This window comes from Temnothorax longispinosus, chromosome 1 (assembly GCF_030848805.1).
Source record: "Temnothorax longispinosus isolate EJ_2023e chromosome 1, Tlon_JGU_v1, whole genome shotgun sequence".
NCBI lineage: Eukaryota > Metazoa > Arthropoda > Insecta > Hymenoptera > Formicidae > Temnothorax > Temnothorax longispinosus.
Genome location: NC_092358.1, coordinates 10,946,050 through 10,968,374, shown reverse-complemented (window position 1 = coordinate 10,968,374; position 22,325 = coordinate 10,946,050). Strand labels below are relative to the sequence as shown.

The 22,325-nt window shown below is 32.8% G+C and overlaps 3 protein-coding genes across 5 annotated transcripts; 1 reads left to right on the top strand and 2 right to left on the bottom strand.

Moving 5' to 3' along the window:
* Positions 1 to 1,279: 1,279 nt before the first annotated feature.
* LOC139809256 (uncharacterized) lies at positions 1,280 to 12,380 on the bottom strand. The gene is made up of 12 exons (XM_071772018.1): positions 12,145 to 12,380; positions 9,143 to 9,351; positions 8,810 to 8,964; positions 7,626 to 7,840; positions 6,384 to 6,528; positions 5,669 to 5,911; positions 4,169 to 4,541; positions 3,602 to 3,782; positions 3,243 to 3,406; positions 2,935 to 3,138; positions 2,675 to 2,842; positions 1,280 to 2,540 (listed from the first exon to the last, which is right to left on the bottom strand). The coding sequence occupies exons 2-12, from the start codon at positions 9,237 to 9,239 to the stop codon at positions 1,954 to 1,956; spliced, it is 2,532 nt and encodes an 843-aa protein (XP_071628119.1). The 5' UTR covers positions 9,240 to 9,351; positions 12,145 to 12,380; the 3' UTR covers positions 1,280 to 1,953.
* Positions 12,381 to 14,641: 2,261 nt separating this feature from the next.
* On the bottom strand, positions 14,642 to 17,503 carry Nmdyn-d7 (nucleoside diphosphate kinase homolog 7). 2 transcript variants are annotated; one of them, XM_071769751.1, is made up of 10 exons: positions 17,374 to 17,503; positions 16,940 to 17,046; positions 16,281 to 16,447; positions 16,040 to 16,198; positions 15,723 to 15,930; positions 15,495 to 15,615; positions 15,226 to 15,350; positions 15,032 to 15,145; positions 14,863 to 14,970; positions 14,642 to 14,792 (listed from the first exon to the last, which is right to left on the bottom strand). In XM_071769751.1, exons 1-10 carry the CDS (start codon positions 17,486 to 17,488, stop codon positions 14,757 to 14,759), a joined length of 1,260 nt encoding a protein of 419 aa, XP_071625852.1. In that variant the 5' UTR covers positions 17,489 to 17,503; the 3' UTR covers positions 14,642 to 14,756. The 2 variants fall into 2 exon arrangements, with proteins under 2 accessions (XP_071625852.1, XP_071625844.1); XM_071769743.1 differs by having other exon boundaries at positions 14,642 to 14,970.
* Positions 17,504 to 18,055: 552 nt separating this feature from the next.
* On the top strand, positions 18,056 to 21,431 carry LOC139808107 (dynein assembly factor with WD repeat domains 1). Of its 2 annotated transcripts, XM_071769770.1 has the most exons (6): positions 18,062 to 18,758; positions 18,898 to 18,970; positions 19,161 to 19,364; positions 19,601 to 19,723; positions 20,115 to 20,299; positions 21,282 to 21,431. In XM_071769770.1, exons 1-6 carry the CDS (start codon positions 18,719 to 18,721, stop codon positions 21,296 to 21,298), a joined length of 642 nt encoding a protein of 213 aa, XP_071625871.1. In that variant the 5' UTR covers positions 18,062 to 18,718; the 3' UTR covers positions 21,299 to 21,431. The 2 variants fall into 2 exon arrangements, with proteins under 2 accessions (XP_071625865.1, XP_071625871.1); XM_071769764.1 differs by lacking the exon at positions 21,282 to 21,431 and having other exon boundaries at positions 18,056 to 18,758; positions 20,115 to 20,966.
* Positions 21,432 to 22,325: the final 894 nt, after the last annotated feature.

The following is a 22,325-nucleotide window of genomic DNA, read 5'->3' as shown; positions in this document are numbered from 1 at the left end:
ACATGTTGAAACTATTACTAATACGAGATCTAGACGATGGAAAATACAAGTATTGAAATATATATATATATATATATATATATATATATATAATCGTGTAATAATTATATATATAAAATTATTATCATAATCCTGTACATACACATAATCGGATATGTGTCCAGGATGTTTTAGATCACCTATATACTATCCTTTTTTTCTCTGAAATGGACAGTGGCCGGAAGTTGGGAAAAAAATTCCCATTACTACAAAGCTTATCTGAAGTATCTAATAATAGTATTTCGGTTTTCCGGAAACTACCGAAAGTAGGATAAATCTCGGTCAAATCTGAAATTTTTAATTAGATCAAATTAGTTATTGTTGGAAAAATTTTTTAAAAATTAACAACATTTGCTTAGCATTTTTATCGATATCACTTGCGGTTGATAAGAAAAAGAAAATGTTTATTTTTTAAAAAAACATTTTTAAATTAAAAAAACTTATAATATCTTTTCAATAGACCTATTCAATAATACCTTACTCGTCTATGTTTTAATTAAAAATTTAAGAGTTTACTACATTGCAGTTTTCGTTACTTCTGGTTTGTTTCTAAAAGCACCATCCGATTTATCGCATAAGTTTGGTCTTGAAAATTTTAATTTAAACTTCCGATAACTTTTTATGTCTGGAAAAATGGATGACTTATAATCTGTGACATTTCTTTATTTTTCTTATAAACTGGAAGTGATATAAAAAAAATATTAAGCAAAAATGTTAAGCAAAAGTTGTTTGTTTTTAAAAGATTTATCTAACGACTTATCTATCTCACTCAACCTATATGTTCCTATTAAAAATTTTAGACCCAGACTTATCCTACTTCCGAAAGTTCTCGGAAAACTAAAATGCCACCGTTATATAGATAATTCAGATAGTCCTTGGCAATTAAAAATTTTTCCAATTTCTTTTTCCACTATCCATTTCCGAGGAGAAAGGATGGAACAAATGGTTTAAAATACTCTGTATACACACTATCACTCAAAAGTATTTGCCACCCCAGAAAAAATAGAAAAAATTCTAATTTTTTGCAGCAAACTTAATTTAAAGTGAAGATTATTATTACTTTACACAAAACTAATGTTATATTGATTTCCTTTACTTTTTAATTTCATGTAATTATTTTGCGTACGGAAAATCTCATAAATAATAAATACATTTTCCGAGATTATCAATACACGTTGGTGTATCTAGAAACCAAAAATCAATTACAAAATTAATCAACCGGATGCCAAAACTGTGTAAGATAAACTGTGTAATGTAAACTGTAATAAAAAAACGGCCACATTAATTAGGCGAAAATTTAAAATTATGTTATTTTCTTGTCAAATTATTGTTTAACATTGTTTAAATAATATATAACTTATGTAATAAAACTTTTGAGCGGTAGATATATATAGTGTATATATCCTTAATTTTTGATAATCTGAATAAAATTATATATTATACATTTATATATCTATAACATATAATATAAATAATATAGTAATTATTGACAAAAGGACATAGCTTCCATGACCTTGGCTTGGACCTAATTAAGGTCACAATTCCGAGTAATCTTCAAAGTTTTAATCGTTGTGTTTATTAAAACATTATTGATAAATTAGTAAAATTTATATAAATATACACTTTTATGTACAATTGATATATTGGATGCATTAGTTGGTTCAATTTATTAATGCATATTTTTTGAATCTTTAGAGTTATCCCTATTTAACTAATTATATGTGCCAATAAATACATTTTTTACCTCTTTCTTTTGCCTCTTTTATCTTTTTTCTTTCGAATAATTCAGATTTTAGATTTTAAATTTATTTTTTTCTCTCTTAAAGCTACATAAAACTGCTCACGTTGTTATTGCATTCAATTCCTTAATTGACTACCGTTAAACTAGAAATCCTCAGGAATCCTTCTATAAACTCAATCGATATGCTTGTCGTTTTGGGATGTGCTCTGTTCGTTTTCCACTGTAATTTTACTCTGATTTAAATTATCAGTCTCAAAATTCGGATTAATAAAACAGCTCTCTTGCGTATCGCTTTCTTTAATCTTCGTTCGAATCGCATTGTCCTTTGTTGCTAATTTGTCCTCATGTGTTCTAATTAGATTTTGTTCAATTCCGTCATTGTTCCTAGCGTTTCTGATAGCTTCGATCTGAGTTAAATTCGGTTCATCCGTTTTTTTGTTATTTTGCGATTCTTCTTTCAAAAATGCTTTATTATCATTTTCCATCGTGCTCTTGTTAATAATTCGTTCACTTCGCGGTTTTTCGTCTAAGCTAATATCAGTCGTGTGCTTCTCGGGGCTATCTTGTTCGTTAATTTTTTTCGGTTTCCGCTTCACGATATCATTGCCTTCGAGTTGAGACCGCTTCCTTAAATAAGTCATATTGAATATAAAATATATTATGCCGGTCACTAAAGTTACTACAGCGAAAATCCGATAGGTCGGTCTGGTGCCAAAATATTTCATTAGATAACCGCCGATCAAGCTTCCGGAGCCTTTGCCTATAAATAAAAAAATTAAGTGCATATTTATTATAATTTGCTTATAATTATAATTGTTAATAATTTATAATTATAATTGTTATTTATTGTTATTACCAAGAAGACTTGAACAGTTAAGTGAATCTATGACATACCAACTCCGTAATAAACCCCGCCAAGCAATCCTTGTATCGAGCTGTCGGTTGACGTGGTTGATAATTTCGCCGCGTAAGTGACGGCCGCGGTAAAGCTGAGAGACGTCGTAACCGACTCTAATGCCTCGAAGATTAAAGTAAGCCAAGGATCGTAAATCAAAGAATAGCCTGTGCAGGAAGCGCTTCATTATATCTTTAAACGCGCGTGTGTCCACGTTTGTTCTCCGTCAATTATTTCGCACCGTTATCGTCGTACTCACCGACGAGCCTGATGGCGTAAAACACGAAACCTATGAAAAGCACGTTCGCGTGACCAATCTTTGATATTATCGGTCCTGAGAGTGCCAACAACGGTATGCCGGCGATGCCGCCTACCGCTACCGTGATACCCATAAGCGATCTAGATCCACCCAGGTCCTGGATCAGCCAGAAGAGAAACGACTCGATGTATCCCCAAGCGGTACCTGTCGAAATCTTTCTTCCTCTTAAGTGCTGCTTTTTGTCCAGATAATTTGTCGCGAAACATCGTAGGAAAATTCGGGTCATATCGAGCAGTCTGGTAACTTACCGAGAATAAAACATGCGAGAAAGAGTACGGCAGTTTCGATGTTCCTTAGAACAGTCAAGACGTCGCGCACAACGTTCCTAGCAGGTGCCTTGAATTCTAAGTTGATCAGCAACATGAGGACACCCGATCCAAGTTTCAATGCCGCGTATAGGTAAAATGCCGGCCTGAAAAATTCATTAAACTTTAATTCGTGATTCAATAAGATCTAATTTTAAAGTCGCATAAATATATAAAGAGTCTTGAAAGTAAAGTCTCGTATAGAAAAATTTTCAATTTATCTTGGCATGTAGAATTATCCTTTTCCGATTGTGCCTCTGTTATAGGATATTTTGTATATATATCATGATTAAATTACTCGCCTAAAATCTGTGTATCCTTTACCCCTGCTAGCGTAATCTATGAGAATACCCGATAAGGGTGAGGAAATCATGCCTCCTATACTGCCATAAATTCTTTGTAGACCATAATCTGCCTCCTGCTCTCGCAATATTGCTATAACAGCACCTTCGAACATGGCAAAAGTTGTACCGCCAATAATACCTGAAACAAAGAATTTGACACCTTTATTTCTTGGTACATATTTATTTCGTAAAATTAATAATGTCAAAGCTAATATCACAATAACTGTAATACAGTTAAGAAGAAAGAAAAAACTCCAAGAAAAAAAATTATTCCTTGTAGTTTTTTGTGCTTAATTAAAGATGAAATCTAAAATGGCCATTTTATAACTTTAATATTAAATTTTTTAAACAAAATAAAACCTTTTTGGAGGCCGGAATTATATTCAACATCAAAAATACTGTAAAGAACGATTACTTCCTTTCTTGGATTAAAATAAAGTTACTTCTTGCTGAACTGTATAACGATTAGAGATTTAAAAATCACAATTATCTTGAGAGACAGTTGGAACGTTGAAATATGTATACCTATGAATACTCGAATGCCGAGATAAAGCCAGAACGTTAGCTTTATGTTGTATTCGATTTCCATATTCATGTTAGTGCACATTGCGTTGCGAGGCAAAGTAACTATGCATTTCTTTTTGCACTCGTTTGCGCTCAAGACTCGCTCGGTTGCTTCTAGATTCGCTTCGTGATCATAGAGCCGCATATGAATCGTGATTTGATTATCTGTAGAATCTGGATCGTTGCAAATAGATCTTCGAAAATCTCCTCCGGCCCAGGACATTTCTTCTGTCAAATACCTTTGCCGTTCTTCTTGTAAATCCTCTTCATCTTGTTTCAAACTTTTCATTTTCGATTTGTACAAATGATAATTTATCGTTCGGTTGATGTTATCCTAAAAAAAAAGGAATACGATATGTTTTTATCTCTTTTTTTTCAGAAATAGTATATAGGCCAGTTATATTAGATATCGAACCTTCCAATTAATCTTCCCAGGTTGCAACCACCATTTATTAAAATATATACGTAATTTTTCGCATTATTATTGCACCATATTGCAAAGCCGTTTTTTGCAATATGGTTCAATAATAATGTGAAAAATCACGTGATTTTTAATGAAAAATAATTATTTTGGTGTAAAACAAACGTTATCCGACCTGTGCGCAATATTGGATAACTTTGCGCGTTAATAAAAAAATCAGCGTTTGTAAAAATACAAGGGTCCTTTTTTGTTGCAAATTTCGTCCACAACAAGATGCATACGATAAAATTCGTTTCAAATAAATTCTAAGGCCTCAAAACAGCGAAAAACTAAGACTATTCAAAAAAATCAAAATTTTTTGCTTACACAGTTACAAACTAAAGAAAAAGAGTCTAAAAAATCGGTTACACCATGAAAAGTATTCTTTGTAGTTCTCAGATGATGTGTGATTGGGGGGGGGGGGGTTGGGGATTTTTAATTCCATTTTAAATGACGGAAAAAAATCACCGGCGCAACATAAAAAAAACGATGAAATCGAGGGTTTTCGGGATCCGAGTCTCGGACTTTGACGGCGCGTGCAAGCTAAACGACTGACTTGACGATAAATGATGTTCTGATAATTATTATAGATAATTTTACGCTCTACAAAAAAGGTACGTATAGTTAGTTACTCTATCTTGCTTAGTTTTCGAGATATTTGAGAAAAAATAAAAAAATCGCGTTTTTTGTTGATAATATTGTTGATAACTTTTTATTGCGCGTTAATTTTGCGAAGCAAAATAAATCCCACTTATAGCACCTCAAATCAAAGCGATTTATGGTGGTTGCAACCTGGGAAGATTAATTGGAAGGTTAACCCCCTAAATTAGTCTAATATGACTGGCCTAGTAAGTATTTTAGTTCATTTTTTTTAGAAATTTAATTTATGATACATAAAATATAAAAAGATGACGATAATTCCTGGATTATTGCCAATCTTTAGATGTTTTCGGATACACACGAATATAATTATGTTACGAAGTATACGATTCTTCTTCTACCTTCGATTTTATTAAACTATCAAATGCGCATGACGTATAATTTCTGTGCATTTTATGTGATGCTTCGATAGTAAAGTTATCGGTATCTTGGACGTGTCCCGACGGGGACGTACATGAAAATGAGAACAGCTGATCTGTTGGAAAGAAATAGTGTGTCTTCGAGACTTGCCGGATAGTAGTTTTAAAAAATTCATTATTTCTTAATTGCCGACGTTCCTTTATATCTTCCTGTTGACTAGTACTCTGTAATTAAGATATAATAACATTTATTAGCCTCGTAATGTTATTATGCATAAAACGATATGTCCATAAAAATATATAGTAAAGATAGTAGATATACATATAGTAAGACATAAAATACAAAAATGTACAAAAATAAAATTTTACTATTTAAATTCTGGAATTTATTTTTAAAAATTCTTTTGCGTTCGATACTTTGCTGAAGGTAATGTCAAGGTAATAAAACATTCTTTTTGACATTAAAAAAAATGGGCTATGTAATGTAATGCTGCAAGTACAGCCAAGTAGTTTTAATCGACAGATTTAGCAATGCGTACACATTGCACTGTACTCTCTTCGTGCGTTGGCCGGCAACCGGTATGTCTACCTTACTACCTAAGCTCACCGCTTATCCGTTATTCGATATTATAAGTATCGAGTATCCGTAACTCAGTAACAGGTAGTTTTGTTAACATACGTTCAATGCGCAACGTACCGTTGACAAGTCGCTCTGCGCGACAATATATTTGTATGAGGTATTAACGCCAGTCTGAAAATTGAGATGTCGGACTGTGTAAAGCCTCGATCTTAGAATCAGACCTCGATCCGTCTCGTTGTTCGTTTCTACGCGACACACGAATCTGCGAAAAAAAATTTGCTAATGTTTGAACTTTGTCCAGTATATAGGGTTGTAAATAAATGACTTCAAAGAAACCGTTTAAAATGTCACTCTGTAACTTTATGACTCTTTTATGGCTCGACTATTATTAAAACGTCATTATAATAAATAGTAACATTCATGGAATCTCATTCAGAGTTGGAGTTGTTCAAATTAATTTGAATCAAACAGGAAAACGGAATGTTTATACACTGTTGGAAAACAGTTTAATTTGTGTTAAATATAACATAAATCACATGTCCCAAACGGTCCACTCAAATTTTTGTGTTAATTTAACATATAATATGTTAAATTATGTGTTTGGATGTATGTCCTATATGTAAGGATGTGTTAAATGGTAACACCTATACTATATGTTAAAATATTTCAACAGAAAGGAATTCTGATCGTAATAACTTGAGGTTAATTATGTGTACAATTAACACATAACTATGTTGAAATTAAGATTGTAAAATAAAATCAACACCCTTTTTCTGTAAATTTTAACAGATTTAATAAATACGTTTAAATTGTGTTACTTTAACATATTTTTTTAATTGTTTTAATAATTGTAATTGATGCAATATTTTAATAATGTGTTGATTATTTTACACAAAAATTTTAACACAAGGACTCTTTTTAACAAAACTACAAAAATTTTCCAACAGAGTATGTCTATATACATATATGTATATATGCGTTTTACATGTTTGTATATATATAGGTACGTGTTTATGTGACAAAGCGTTTATCGCGATGGCACGAGATTACTATTCGTGATAACAATAACTTCCTCAATGCGCTACGTGATTTAAATTAATGACATAATATACAATGGACTAGAAAATGTCTCTAAAATGTTAGAATATTGTATCTTCAAGGCATTAATGATAATAAAAGGATTTACAAGACAAAAGACAAAAAAAAAAACACATGCTTTGGGCTCAACACAGAGAAAGAAAAAAGAATAACATTTTTTAAATATTATGTAAGTGATATATTACGTAACACAATGAATTCGCAACGTTATTTCATTCCTGCGACGGAGCTAATGCTATGTAATTGCGACTTTTTGCTTACCCACAACTTTCTACTTTTACAGCGATCTCCGATTCTAGCTGCATCTCACACGGATGAGCCTGGCTCATTGTATGTAGTAGCGAACCGTTTCTACCTTCACAGCCGAGGTCCATGACTATCCTCTCTGGGAAATCTACTGTCACTCTGCCGATCGGCACCAGTAATAGCAATAACGCCGCTAAACCTCCGAACGTGGAAAATATCGATAGTAAAATCTGTCAGAAAGATTGATCGTTAAAGGTCTCAGTGATATGCTATTTTCACAAGTATACGTGTAGATAGTGACACAAGACGTGAAGAAATAAATGGCAAAATGGTAAAGGTGGACGAGAAAAATTCGAATGGTTGATGACAGAGGTGTACGAATCAAGGATTTTTTATGTCAAATCGAATCGACAACATCTCATTCGAATCGAATCATTGAAATATAATTTTTAATTAACAATATCATTATTATTAGATTAAATTTTGACACGTAGATAACAAGAGAATATTTTAATATAGAAAAATAATATTGATTATACAATATAATATACACTCTAAAAAAAAAAAAAAAAAAAAATAAATATTTAATATAAAACTAATAAAATATATTTTATTTAATGTCGCAGTAACTAAAATAATTAAACGAAAAATCGCAGATAAATTATTAAAATATTCTAACATAGTATATCCAATAACATTATTCAATTACATGCATAGAAATTAAAATAAAATAATATAGTTAAATTTATTATCAATATATATAGCTTACTATTTTTTTACGCATATCTATTCAAACTTTTACTTTCAATTTGATAGGGTTACATGGCATGTCAAAATTTTGAATTAAACTTTTAAAGCGGCTACTCAGCCGCTTAGTGAGTGATTGTAATATTATATGAAGGTACTCACTGAGTGAATCTATTAACATGACCGTACTTTTGCTTATTAATGGGAAATATAATTTTATAAGATTGACAATATATATGATTCGTACTCGAACCGTCTAGATTCAAAATTTTTGAATAGTTCGGATTTGAATCATAGAAATTCGAATTCGAACCGAATTAAGTCTCATTCGATTCGATTCGAATTGATTTATATTCAAATAGTTCGCGCATCTCCAGTCGATGGTGAAAGTATCTCGCTCATACATTGGTATTATCTTGATATTTTTTATCGAGGAAAGTTAGATAACTCACTCTGAAATTTCCTATCCGGTCGGCTAACATACCGGCAAGCGGCGGCATCACTATGGCCACAAGTGGAGTGATAGAACTCATTATCGCAGTCTCTTCCACGTTTATTCCCAATTCTCTCATGTGTATAGTCAAGTACGGATACAATACGTAAAGTGCTGAAGCAAAACCACAGCAAAAAGACTCGTTACCGCGCCAGAAATATTGTTTTGCTTACTTTTACTTACTTTTAATTCTACTTAATTATTTGATTGATTAGGGAATTAAGATATGATTAAGGAAACAGAAAGAGCGTAGGCTGTTACATTTGACTGTAGAAAATTGCTTTTTACTTACTGGAAGCGTGAATAAAAAATATTAACTTCAGCGGCATCAGCTCTTTCTGACGGAAATCCTTGCTGATTCTCCTGAAGAAGCTTTTGAGCATTATCATTTTGATGTTTTGTGCGTCTCTGGATTTGAATTGACGTCGTTGAATTAATTGAGCGTGAGCGATGTTCAATCTGTATTGTGCGTGTCTCCGCCGTACGTTATTGTTCCATTCTCTGCGTTTAACCAGATATTTTTCGATAATCACAGCAATTTTATAATGACTTTGTGAATAACTTTTATTTGATTCGTAATAAAATGAAGACTTTATAATTAACGTTAATTTGGTCAGTCGTCCCATCACTGTTATTGAAATGTACACGGTGGCCATGGCACAAAATACTGCCAATACGAATGTCACGTCTTTTTATGTAACAGTTTTACAATACCTTCTACCTCGTGGCATACATACATCAACATCAACTTCCGCTGGTTGGAATAAATAAAACGTTTACCGTATCGATTGACCGAACGTACGAATTACTTGTTGTCAGGAAAGTTTAATTTGCGTAAATCTATTTGTTGACTTGTTGTAAAAAAAAAGTATATTGTATGTCCAAAAGCTCAATGTTCCGTATGCAAAAGCGGAGTATGTTTTGTTCAGGTGTAACAGATTGTGTAATCGACCGATATTATCATCATTTTTTGAAGTGTAGCTGCACGGTAGTAGCACGGCGAACGTACTTTTGCAATGCTTCGTCGGTATTACCAATTACGAGATGGAGCATCGTAATCAACATGAAATTGCTCGTTGTTAGTTGTTACCGGCATTCGGAGCGAGCATCATTATTATTTTAATTGCATAACTTGTACGCCGGCAGACCTTGCGGAAGAAGGCGAAGATATATATGATTGTCTTCTCAATAGATCGCCATGGAAGAATATGATTCAGAATTTGAGACAAAATTTCACGGATAATTTTCGGAAATATGTTTGAGCATGAAGTTCACGGATTTCGAAACTCAATTAACGATGATGCGATAACAAAAAACATTTTTTGTTCAAATATCAAAAAAGGGGAATAATTATTTTGCTCTTTTCTTTAGGCTTTTTTTTGTTAAACTGATGACAAATAATTTAAGGTTTTAATATTTAGATAATTTGTTTGAATATTTACAATCTTAGTGATCGAAAAATATGAGAATTAAAGGATTCTTTGAAAAGAGTTCTAAATAAAGGGTTCTTTAAAAAATCCAAAATTAAAAATAAACTAAAAATTTTGCATTTATTTTTATGAAACGGCTTGAAATTGAAAAATATATAAATAGCAAATAAGCTTAGAGAAAAGATAATGTAAATTTTAACTATACTTTATCTATGCAACTATTCGCCAAGCACTTAGCAATGCTGAGCAGACCCGTTCTCCACTCAAGGTTTGACATGTCCTATGGATGAAAGATTGTGGATGTGCATAGAACCATGCTCTCTCTCTCTTTAAGAACAGTTAGAATTTCCTCGTTGGCAGTGAATGTCAGATAATTTCATCTTATAATACATCAAAAAGTGGCATACATGATTCATTTGATTACGGATAATAATGCAACATGAGAAAGAGAAAGAGAGCTTCTCTTATTGAAAACATTTTCAAAGAATTTCTCGAAAAGCAATAAAAATGTAATAAAAAATACATTATTTTTTGCATATTATACGTATCTCGTAAAGTGTTAGGTATACATATACTGCATTGATAAAATCCCGCAATGTGCGATTTTCCGTAGGCAATAAAGATTGCAAAGTGGCAAATATATATTTGTGCCGCGATTGATTTTTAAAGCAGGTAAGAATGTTTTTTATATCAGATTAGATAGCATCTATACAATTACATAGCGATTTACAAGATTATGGTGCCACTTTATTGTTTCATAATGTTGCAACGTATGCGAATTGTTCTCATTACGAAAATGTCAGAACACGCGACGAATTACGAAACAAATAATGACTTTTTGCGATCAATCGCCTTTGAAAACGATAAGACACCTAAACTAATTACATATACTAAAGTTTAAAAAAGACCAAATCGTTATTCCAGGTTTTAAAATGTCAGAACACGCGACGAATTACAAATAAACAAATAATGACTTTTTGCGACCAATCGCCTTTGAAAACGATAAGACACCTAAACTAATTACATATACTAAAGTTTAAAAAAAGAGCAAATCGTTATTCCAGGTTATCCATATATTTCGCCTAATTATAATATGTCGAACGTGTAAGACTACATAATTACCACACATAAGAAACTAACGAAGAAATAAGTCAAAAAGTAGAAAACAATGAAGAAAATGACCAAGTATGTGCGAATAACATATGTCTCGAACTAAAGATTTCCGTATATAGAGAACAAATAAGTAACATTGTTATGAGGATTTCTATGAAAATATTACGCTCGAGTAGCCTTGGATAACATCTCCAGGAAAAACTTTCAAACGATTATTTAAATATGCTATTATCGCGCCGAGACTATGGAGCAATTACTTCCTTCTTGATTCGCGCGCATGCTGCAAATACCTTTAGTAGTTTATAGTATCTGTAGTTAGCTTTTATGTCATGAAATAAAGGAACATATGTCGCATGATAGATGACATTTGTATACAATAGTCTTTATTTAACCGACGAGCATTTTAGCATAATGAGAGCAAATTGAGTTAAATAAAGATCGGGTAATTATTACTTCTTCTAGTTTAATATAAAGTCTCTTTAGGGCTTGCTATATATATATAAAGAATTTATTATAAATTTTGTTATTATTAATACTTCGCAACACACGTTATAACGTGCTAATATATCGCAAATCGTATTAACGATTAATATTGTCAAAGAGTTTCGGAATTTTATGTTCTTGTTTTTAAAATATTCGAATATTACATTGCCTTTCCATTTACTTGGCACAATGCTTTTTCACATATTATTTGTATTATATACGTGTACAAATTAATAACAATGTTGTGTCTCATCAGAATGGAAAATACCTGCGTAATATGTAATTAAGTAGTACTTCCGTCTTGTTTTAAATCTTGAGGTAAAAGTTTGACGTGTAATCAGAAGAACTGCTTCGGAGTAGGTAGGTACGGCAAAGAAGAAAACGAATTGGAGAAGTGAAAAAAAAAGCGAAAATCGGAATGCGAATATGGAGAGTAACGGATCCTTAAAAAATACCGATGGATCCGTACGGCGCGATGTCATGCGTAATACTGGCACCTGGGTATACAAGCTACCGAGCTGAGAGGAAGGAGTGTATGCGAATACACCGATCCGAACTAAGTTGCGACGAATCACCTCGCAAGGATGTGTGCAACCGAAGAGTGAATTTTCTTCGACTTGGCTCAACATTGAATCGTATTTAAAAAATGTAAAAAAGAACAGAATATATAAAACAGAATAATATGTAATATGTTTACAGGTATAAAAAGTGCAAAAATTGAATTAATATTTTAGGAAACTAGGGTATCTGTAGGCAAATGCGGACCGTTATATGCAAATGTCTGTCAGACATAGTATTGAATATGTACTCTTTTGTAGCATTCTTCTAGTAAATAAAGATATTAATTTTGATTCTTTCCGATTCTTATTTAGTTCTCCTCAGATGAAAAAATTGTTTTATCTATTAATATGTAAAACTATTAATATTAATTATTTTTGGGGGGGAAATGCATAAGAGCATAAATTTAATATTACACATGTACATTGGCAACAAATACTAAACTACAAGACTAATTGCTACTACGACATAACTCGATCGTCCGCGATATGCGTTTTTAAATGCCTTTATTTTTAAATTTAAGTATTATATTATTAAATACCTTAAAAATATCATCTTAAGTATATCTTTTATTTAAAAATATTTAAAAAGGCATCGAGTTATGCAACAGCAAATCTTGCTTGCTGTATTCGTTAAATTTTCTGTCAATTTATCGTGCATATTTTCGCTCGATTTTTGTTTCTGTTGTTTGCTGTTAGATTATGTCAGCGAAGCTTATGCAGATTTTAGCACCAATTCTCATTTTATGTGTGTGAGCAGCGCAAGTTTTGCAAGCGAAACACAAGCCTAACATAGATGGTTTCGGTTTTAATACAAAATTTTGATTAAATTTGCTACCAATTTGCAAGATTGCTATCATTTTATTTAAGGAGATTGTCTTCCTTGCATGATCTGTTAAATATTCTATTTTGCATCATCATTTTTTAAAATAGATTTTTCTATTCTACAGTACCATTTAGCATTATATCGCGCAATGTTTTCAATCCGTAATTCTTTATCAATTGAATTAAACAGTATCGTGGGAAAATCTGACTCTCCTTCTCTTCGCCTCTCTATCTGGTTTAATGCGATGGGAACGGATTCATCTTCGCAGTTTTACATCGCCGACGGACTACAGACTTAATCCTTGACACGCATCATTGTGCCGTTATTAAATCGCGGTAGATCCTGTAGTTCTTTGAGGTACAGACGGTTATTATAAGCAGCGGCGATATTGCAGCGCGGAATTTACTGGTGAATTCAATGTGTATGTTGATGGAATAACTTATTCTGACCGACCACCCGAACAATTTACAGTGTTGCAATCTGCAGATAATTAATTGTTCCATTGTATGGTGTATGATAAGTGTTGTGAACTGATTTCGATCACAAGCTTTATATGTGGAGGCAGTTGACGCTTTATCTTCTGATAGAATATAAAACATTTTTTTCGATATGTAATCATGCATAATTTATATCAATATTCATATCACGTACATTAGTGCATAGCGTTTATTGCACAACAGTTTTCATATATTTAATTATTTATTATCGAATTTTTCTCTCGTCTGAATAACTAAATAATAAAAAATAAAGTTTAAACAAAACTTATCTGCTGAAATAATTAATAGAATAATTAAAAAAAAAAAAACGGAGAGACTAAGACCATGAAAAAATAGGATTATTTTATCATTAAAGACTAAAAGCGATTAAAATGGACTTTTTCTACTTCTACTTCTACTTCAGTATCATAAGGTTTAAAAAATATTGATCGTTATGTGAGAGGAGCGCATAATTACGCAAATATCAATATCTACAGTAATCGCATGCCAAAGTAGGACATTGCGAAACTAGCTTCGGGCCTCTAGCTTCGAGTCACTTTAGACGTACGCTCCCCTTTCTCCGGAAGCCCTTACTCAGTGGAAATATTCACAGCGAGATGTGTATTAAGATACACGGATATACATATATTATAGAAGCGTATATCTAAAATTAAAAAATAGTAATAAAAAATATTAATATATTGAGAGGTAAAAAGTTCTCGTGTAAACATAAATCTCCTGAATAATTATTTAAAAATACGTTTACTGCTTAGAACTTGAATCATCTTGCGATTAAAAATAATACCCTTCGCTTATTTTAATCACTGAAAATATAAACGTTTATATATAGATTTCAGCAATTGTAGAACTTTTTTGTAAATATCAGGATGTACACTTGAATTAATATTTTGTTTTAAAAAATCATTTATTTTCTTATACCAACATATTCAAATACTTCAAGTTTTTTTAATTTAATAATTGTCAAACCTAGCTATTTATGTTATGTATGAGTATATTTGGTTTAAATTCCATCGAGTATTTTGAAGAAATATTCCACCTGGAAAGATCCAACATACGTAAATTACATAAGAGAAACAAGTGACAAATGTGATTAAAATTGTAATTACCTCTAATATCCCGTCTTCCGGTAAGTCAGAGCAATGTATAGCATTTTGTACTTTCGTTTTCCCATACTTGGCTCTAAGTGTATTCGGTCTGATTTGCCGTGCAATGTCCTGTAATCAAATAAGTATGTCAATAACGCGAGGCAAAGCAATTAAAGTTGTCTGTACTTACCGGATCCATTGGACCGCATAAATTCCTAAAATCAGCAACTATGTTAGGACTCTCGTCTTTATGGCTCACTTCCATAACAATGCACGGACCGGATTGTAATTCTGCTACCATCGCCTATAGCAAGTTCATGAAAATATTTCCAGCTTTAGAATTAATTACTTGTAAGAAGAGTATGTAAATATATAGAAACCTACGGTATATTCAGGAAGAACACCTTTATATATTTCTAAAAATTCTTCGGAATTAATTGGATTAACATAAAATTGTTGTACTGCGGTGATTGTGTAGCCTGCTTTCTGAATGTCATCGAAAATGGCACCTGGATTATAAACATAAAATAAAATTGATTGAAAAGAATATATCACATCAGATAGAGGTTTCAAAGTTATATGAAAAATTTCCTTAGTTGCTATTTTACAATTTTCTTTTTTTACATATTAAATAATAAACAAAATAAACTTACCAAGAAGCCCTTCTTGTACAGCATGTGGCTTGATAATGCAACAGGTGCAGTTTTGTAGAGTTGCAGTGTTTTTCAGACCTTTATTTTTACATTTCGAGTCAGGAAAGAAGTATTGCAATTCCTGAAAATATCCAATCAGATATTATATCAAGATATATGTTTTTAGATTAACTATTACATTAGATAATACATTAAATATTACATTAAATAGTACATTAGAATTTGTACCTGCATTGCTGTTTCAGTATCTTTGGATCCATATACGGCATTATGTATATCATCTTTTCCATAACAAGCTCTTAATGAAGATGCTGCTATTGAACGTGCATCCTTACTATCTTCTGGGCCTGCCAGTTCTTGCCACCTCATTATACCATTTCCTCCTAATAATTCTAAAGCAACGACAGGGCCAGATATAAGATAATTTATAACAGACCTAGAAATAAACTTTTATAGCTACAGTATCTAAAATTTACTAAAAAATAATAAACGGTTTACTTTTAGGACAATGTTAGCAATTGTTAGCAATACAAAATTTAACTTACGTCTTATCGATTTCGTCTTTTACAAGATTACATTCTGCAATATCGTTTGGAGTTAATCTTATCATTTTTATATTTGTGATATAAAAATCATAATTTATAATGGCTTTCAATATTTCACCCATTTTGTCAATAACATCTGGTTTCAGAAATACAAAAACCCTGAAAGAGTAAAATTATGTCAATTAAGTAAAAATATTTAAATACCAAAGAAATCATATATAAAAATTATTTGTCTACTTACTTTTGTAGTTGAGTTTCTAATTTGGTTTTGGTACAGGTATCTGCGTAACCTGTAATTTTGATGCATCTTGAAAATATTGTTATTACAGTACCGACATAAAAGTCTTTAGCTGTAATGCCTTCACATGTTGTTCTTCTTAGGAAAGTCTTCTTTGTTTTTAAGTCAAACTGAAATAGAGCACACACACATATAGTCCCAACATTTATTGTGCATGGACGCATAAAGAACATTTAAAGAGAGAGCAACTTGATTTTAAAATAAAACTATATGGTTTTTCTTACATCATACGATTCCTCTAGTCATTTTGCATATAAAATATATATTAAGATAAAATTATAAAAAGATTAATACTTTACAAGACATTTAATACTTTATTTTGATATATCTTGATATAAAATATACAATATCTTGAAAAATATTAATTTCTAAATTATTTTACTTTAATACTTTAACGTACTGAATAATGAGATAATTAAATCAATTGACATATAGAAAATGCATAATTACTTTAAAGAAATAGATGCAATTTGTAATGCACAAATTATACATTTTATATCATTTTTTTAATATTATTTAAAATAGTAAAGATATTTAAGGTGCTTGAGTTTGGAATAAACACATATGGTGTATAAACATATGTAATACTAATTTGCACGTACCAATTCGACAGTATTATCAGATGGATAATAATACAGATAAAATTTCTTCAGCATACAGGCAACTTGGTCATACCATTCAGCTTCAAATACATATCTGTTGCTGTAATCTACAGACATCTCAAAACTTGCATATTCTGACGTAACGTATTGCTAACAATAATTGACAATATGTGAAGAACGTTTAAAACTGCATCTCATAGAAATTAAACGGCTGGTTTTTATAAAATATAAAATTGTCACTTAGTTTAAGAAAAATATCAGGTTAAATGGAAATATAATTTAATTCGTTTCATACATATCGTTATATCATGTCCGAATATTTCAGCAATGTCATAATGTCAAAGACAAAAAGATTAACGGAAAAAAAAAAACAATTGCTATGGCAGCAAAAAGATATGAAAACAATCGGAGCAAAGACTGAAAACAGTGAAAACCGTGTTCTTTTTTTGCGACGTTGTTGGGCAATACTGGGCAATACGCCTCTACGTTCGCAAAATGTAAATATTGAACTACGTAACCACGTCCACGAAACTTTTCAGTAGGTAACATGCTGTGCGGTTTCTCACTTTTCTACTCCGTCGATAACAGATCTTTAATGCAATCATTATCGATAGAAAAATACGAATAAACGGCGGTTTAATTTGCGAAAAATTATAATTGCACTTTAGTATGTACAAACAATACTTTTCCGACAAGCTCGATAAACAATGGAGAGAGACAACGGTCCCGCGGATTTATGAACTTCCGTCGAATATACATATACTTCCGCTAAAATACAGAAAGTTAGAAACCCTCTAAATTCGCTAAATCTCACAAAAAAGACTAATATGTGACCATTCTCTGCTATACAACTAATAAAAAAATTAAAAAAAAGTTTAATAATAAAGAATATTATTTATGTACCTTAGTGAAAAATATTTTTCTTAGAAATTTTGTAAGAATTCAGATTTATATAAAAAATCCTGAAAAAAAATATATAAAATTTCTCAGATACTTTCTGCAGAAATAATTAGATAAAGATTTTCGGAATATTTCAGTATATTCATATGTATAAAATTCTGATAAATTGCACAGATTTTTCTCATATTTATTCAGATTTTTATAAAGATGTGTTGGCGGGAAAATCTGAAATAATTATTATTATTTTGTCTGAGTTTTTCTGAAAACTTTCCAATTTGTATAAAAAATCTAAAAAATTCTGAGCATTCTGAGAAAATCTGAAAATTTTTATAAAAATTCTAATTTAATAATATAAAAAATTCTGAGACATTTTTCCATCAGGGTAACGCAACTGTATAACTTTGTAACGAAGAATATATACAATAATAATAATTATTTTTTCCTTTCGTCTTTTGAAACAACATCAGCTATTATATGATAAAATGATTTGATCGTATCTTATCTATTTTTATATTAATTATATGCTTTTCATAAGTATAATTTGATCGATCTAGTGCTTGAAATTGATCAAGCGAGCCTTAGCAACCAAATCTCCAGCGCTAGGCAACGCACAAGCGTTTGCACAAGACAACGTGTCTGACTGACGTGCACGCACGCACGCACGCACGAACGAACGGACGAACGAACGAACAAAACAAAACGCGGTTTTGACAGCTCCGGCTGGTCTGGCTGGCGCGGAGAAAACGCACCTTTCGTGATACGTAATCCCTGACGCGTGATCCACATTTTATAATTAAATCCCGTGCCTCCCCCGTGTCAAATAGTAGTGAATCGCAACCCTGTCTGGAACACTGGACGCATCCTAATTGGAATGTCCACATGAGGCTGCTGAAATTCTTGCTTCGTTATTTCCCACCAGGTAAACAGACGATGTACAGGGTGCATTAATGATGTTGCCTCCCCCTGACCGCGCTCTCTCGGGTTTTTAAAAATTAATTTAGTATAGCATACTTCAGAAAATACTAATAACATACTTAATTAGGTTTAAATCCTTTTAGGTCTCGCTCTGGAGTACACGCAAGGCGGTGACATCAAGACAAAAATGATCGATTTACTGGACTTGTCCGCCGAGTAAGATCAGATCGGATCAGATTTAGCTTTCACATTTAGCTTTTTTATTCGTCGTACAGCAACGTATAGCTGTTTAATTATTATTTTATATTTGCCTTTATTTTACTTCGAGTATGAAGCTATACATTTGATCGCAAGATCGCGGAATAAAGCGAGCAATTTTATAGCAATTAAACAATTTACTTTCCAGAACGGACGTAAGAGCATTAGCGGAAAGCATAAAAGCGGCCGAACCTATAATAACCGAAAGTGTAATGGACCAGTTAGTTGAAACTTTGCAGAAGCTGCAGAGTAAAGTTTGCGATACAAATACTAAGCGCTACTACAAATACAAAACCTTACAGACACATCTTTTGCCAGTCACTAATATAGCGTTCGATAAACTAGGTAAAAGGTACTCCACATTAAAACTGTCGCTTAATTATTAATGAAAACTTGTAAAATTTACATGAAGTAAATAATGTTTTACGTTAATTAAGTTCCATGATATGGGCACAATCGATTTAAGAGCTACTAAAAGAGAAAGATATAAAATATGTAAAAGCGTTAAGAATAAATTATTAGCAGCGAACAACTTGTCGAAGTGTAGCGTAGCGTATAATCGACACATGTCATCCGTTCGATCGACAGATGCTTGACGGGAAGCTATGACCGAACTTGTAAAGTTTGGGACATTGACAGTGGAGCGGAGCTTTTTACTCTCGAAGGCCATAAGAACGTGGTCTATGCCGTCTCGTTCAACAATCCGACTTCGTGAGTTAGTTACAATAATTCAGAGTTAGTCGCGACTATATTGATCCGGGATTGAAAGTAAGGCGCAGAACTCGTGCGACTTACCGCGGCCGAGATTTTCTTTTTTAATGTATAACGCGCGTTATACATTACGTACGTTGCAATAACGGCGCATATCCCAGACAATGTCCAAAATCGGGGCATAAGATGTCTTAAAGAACGTCTTATGTCCTAATTTTGAACATTGTGCTATCTTAAAGACGTCTTGTACTGATTCTGGACATTGTGCTGTCTTAAAGACGTCTTGTGCTAATTCTGGACATTGGGCTGCCTTAAAGACAGTCTTACGTCCTGATTTTGAACATTGCAGTGCTGTCTGTGATGTTAGTCCTATCGTCGTTTACCATTTCAGAGACAAAATTGTGACCGGGTCCTTCGACAAAACGGCGAAGGTCTGGTGTTCGCGGACGGGTCACTGCCTCGCAACCATGTGGGGTCACGATGCGGAAGTGGTGGTGGCTAAATTCTCACCGACGCGTTGCAAGCTCGCGACGGGCTCCATCGACGCGACATCAAAAATATTCCATATAGAAACCGGTATTGAAAATATCGCAATGTTATCTCACATAATAAACGTGCGCTTCGATTTGTACCAGTTCACGGATCGATCGGGCGAGCAACATGCCATACTGTCGAGTCCACTTCGCGATGCTCGAACACAGCAGCGTGCAAACAATATGCGAGAGCAGTTAACGTATTCTTGTATACCGTACTCATTGCTATTATCCAATTATTACCGGCTTTACGTTATCGCAGCGGCTGCCTGATACTCTAGTTCTAATTAAACGAGCTTAAAGAACGTCACCAAATTGTCTCGAACTCTCAGTTGTCTCTCTGAAAGGCAATTTAGACAATTTAGAATTTTAACGAAATATTAATTGCCATTGATTGATACCAGAAATGGCTTTAATACATTTAGTTATTTAGTGCAATGGACAAATGTTTTTTAAACACACACGTTTAGTTGTTTCTAAAGCGAACAGATTAGATTAGACAAGTTCCTGGTTTTGTTATTTAATTATTTGATATAATTTTTAAACTCAAGAACACTAAGAACGCTATCTACATCCGACATGGTTTCCCCGAATAAAAATAAGATACGTCGTAAACTTTTTATGCGAGAGACACGATTTGGATTCGGCAGGTCAGGAATTAGGCACGTTACGGGGACACACGGCGGAAGTTATTGCGCTGCATTACAACGACGATGGAAATCAGATTATATCGGGTTCCTTCGACAGAACCGTGAACATCTGGGATACGAGAACATTTGCGTGGGTTTTCCTCTTATCTCGTGTATTATCTTATCTTATTACTATCTCTTAAGTCTAACGCGTGACTTACGTGAAATTACATAAAATATCAAATGATTGCATTCTCATCTTTTTTCTCTTGTTAGCATGTCGTAATGTAAGCTCTATAAAATCATATTTTTTCGAAACAATCTTTTTTTCCTTTGTATGACGTCTAGTGTGAAATTTGATCAAGGATAAAATACTTTTGATTTACAATCCTATAGACGGACGAGCGTGTTAATCGGCCATCGCGCGGAGTTGTCCAACTGCCTGTATAATTACGACTGTTCATTGATCGCGTCGTCCTCAATGGATAAAAGCGCGAAGGTCTGGGACGCGAGAATGAATTCTTGCCTGGCTACGTTGTTGGGACACGACGATGAAGTTTTGGATCTCGCTTTCGACAACAACGGCAAGAGACTGGCGACAGCCAGCAGCGATACTACCGCGCGAGTTTGGGATATAAGCAGCAATTTTCAACAGTTGGCTCTCACGAAAGGCCATCGAGAGGAAGTGTCAAAAGGCAAATTTTTTTATCGCAAACAAACACGTCTATTCTATATCTATGTGCTACATATATAAGTGTCTAAATATATAAATATATAGATATAATAATCTATGTAAATGTGCTAAAAACCTACAAATTTTTAGTTTGCTTCAGTCCGAATGGCCATCAACTTCTAACTGCCTCCTTGGACAAAACAGCCAGGCTGTGGTCCGCGGACGATGGCTCCTGCTTTCAGCAATTGAAAGGACACACCGACGATGTTTTCGCTTGCGCATTTTCATATACGGGGGATACTATAATTACCGCCAGCAAGGACAACACTTGCACGATTTGGAGGTGACTTGACTGGTTTCAAGTGTCCGCTTAGCTTCTACTCATCGCTCTGTTTATCATTTACATTGTATATTTTTATGTTATCTGAATAACGGCGAGCGCAGCCTATTGCTTTTCGATAAACAGACGACCGATAACATTAAGTGCTTTCGCGTTCTACCAGACATCGTCAACATTTTGACAATGGTAAATAAGAGTGGTATTTCCAAAAAAGGAATTTTTCCAGCGAAACTATTACTGATATAGAAAATTTAACGTAAAAGCGAACAAATTTCGCTGTATCATAATCAATTATTCGATATTATAGAAATAATAAAATTTGTTCTTTTAGTAAAATAGAAAAATCTTGTTAAGAGTAAATTTGTTCGTAGAAACGAGTGAATTTTTATCGCCTAATTAAAACAGTTTATTCTTAACAAACGTATTT

What these genes read in the sequence shown, in the direction of transcription:
- LOC139808107 (XM_071769764.1), top strand. Translation starts at nt 18,719, where the DNA reads ATGAGGCTGCTGAAATTCTTGCTTCGTTATTTCCCACCAG. An exon ending in GCTTCGTTATTTCCCACCAG is followed by an intron (nt 18,759 to 18,897) that starts GTAAACAGACGA and finishes AAATCCTTTTAG; the next exon opens with GTCTCGCTCTGGAGTACACG. An exon ending in TTACTGGACTTGTCCGCCGA is followed by an intron (nt 18,971 to 19,160) that starts GTAAGATCAGAT and finishes TTTACTTTCCAG; the next exon opens with AACGGACGTAAGAGCATTAG.
- Nmdyn-d7 (XM_071769743.1), bottom strand. Translation starts at nt 17,488, where the DNA reads ATGTTACCTACTGAAAAGTTTCGTGGACGTGGTTACGTAGTTCAATAT. An exon ending in CTGATAATACTGTCGAATTG is followed by an intron (nt 16,448 to 16,939) that starts GTACGTGCAAAT and finishes GCTCTATTTCAG; the next exon opens with TTTGACTTAAAAACAAAGAA. An exon ending in GTGTTCTTCCTGAATATACC is followed by an intron (nt 15,146 to 15,225) that starts GTAGGTTTCTAT and finishes AACTTGCTATAG; the next exon opens with GCGATGGTAGCAGAATTACA.
- LOC139809256 (XM_071772018.1), bottom strand. Translation starts at nt 9,239, where the DNA reads ATGATAATGCTCAAAAGCTTCTTCAGGAGAATCAGCAAGGATTTCCGT. An exon ending in ACCGGATAGGAAATTTCAGA is followed by an intron (nt 7,841 to 8,809) that starts GTGAGTTATCTA and finishes TCTTTCTGACAG; the next exon opens with ATTTTACTATCGATATTTTC. An exon ending in ATAGTTTAATAAAATCGAAG is followed by an intron (nt 4,542 to 5,668) that starts GTAGAAGAAGAA and finishes CTTTTTTTTTAG; the next exon opens with GATAACATCAACCGAACGAT.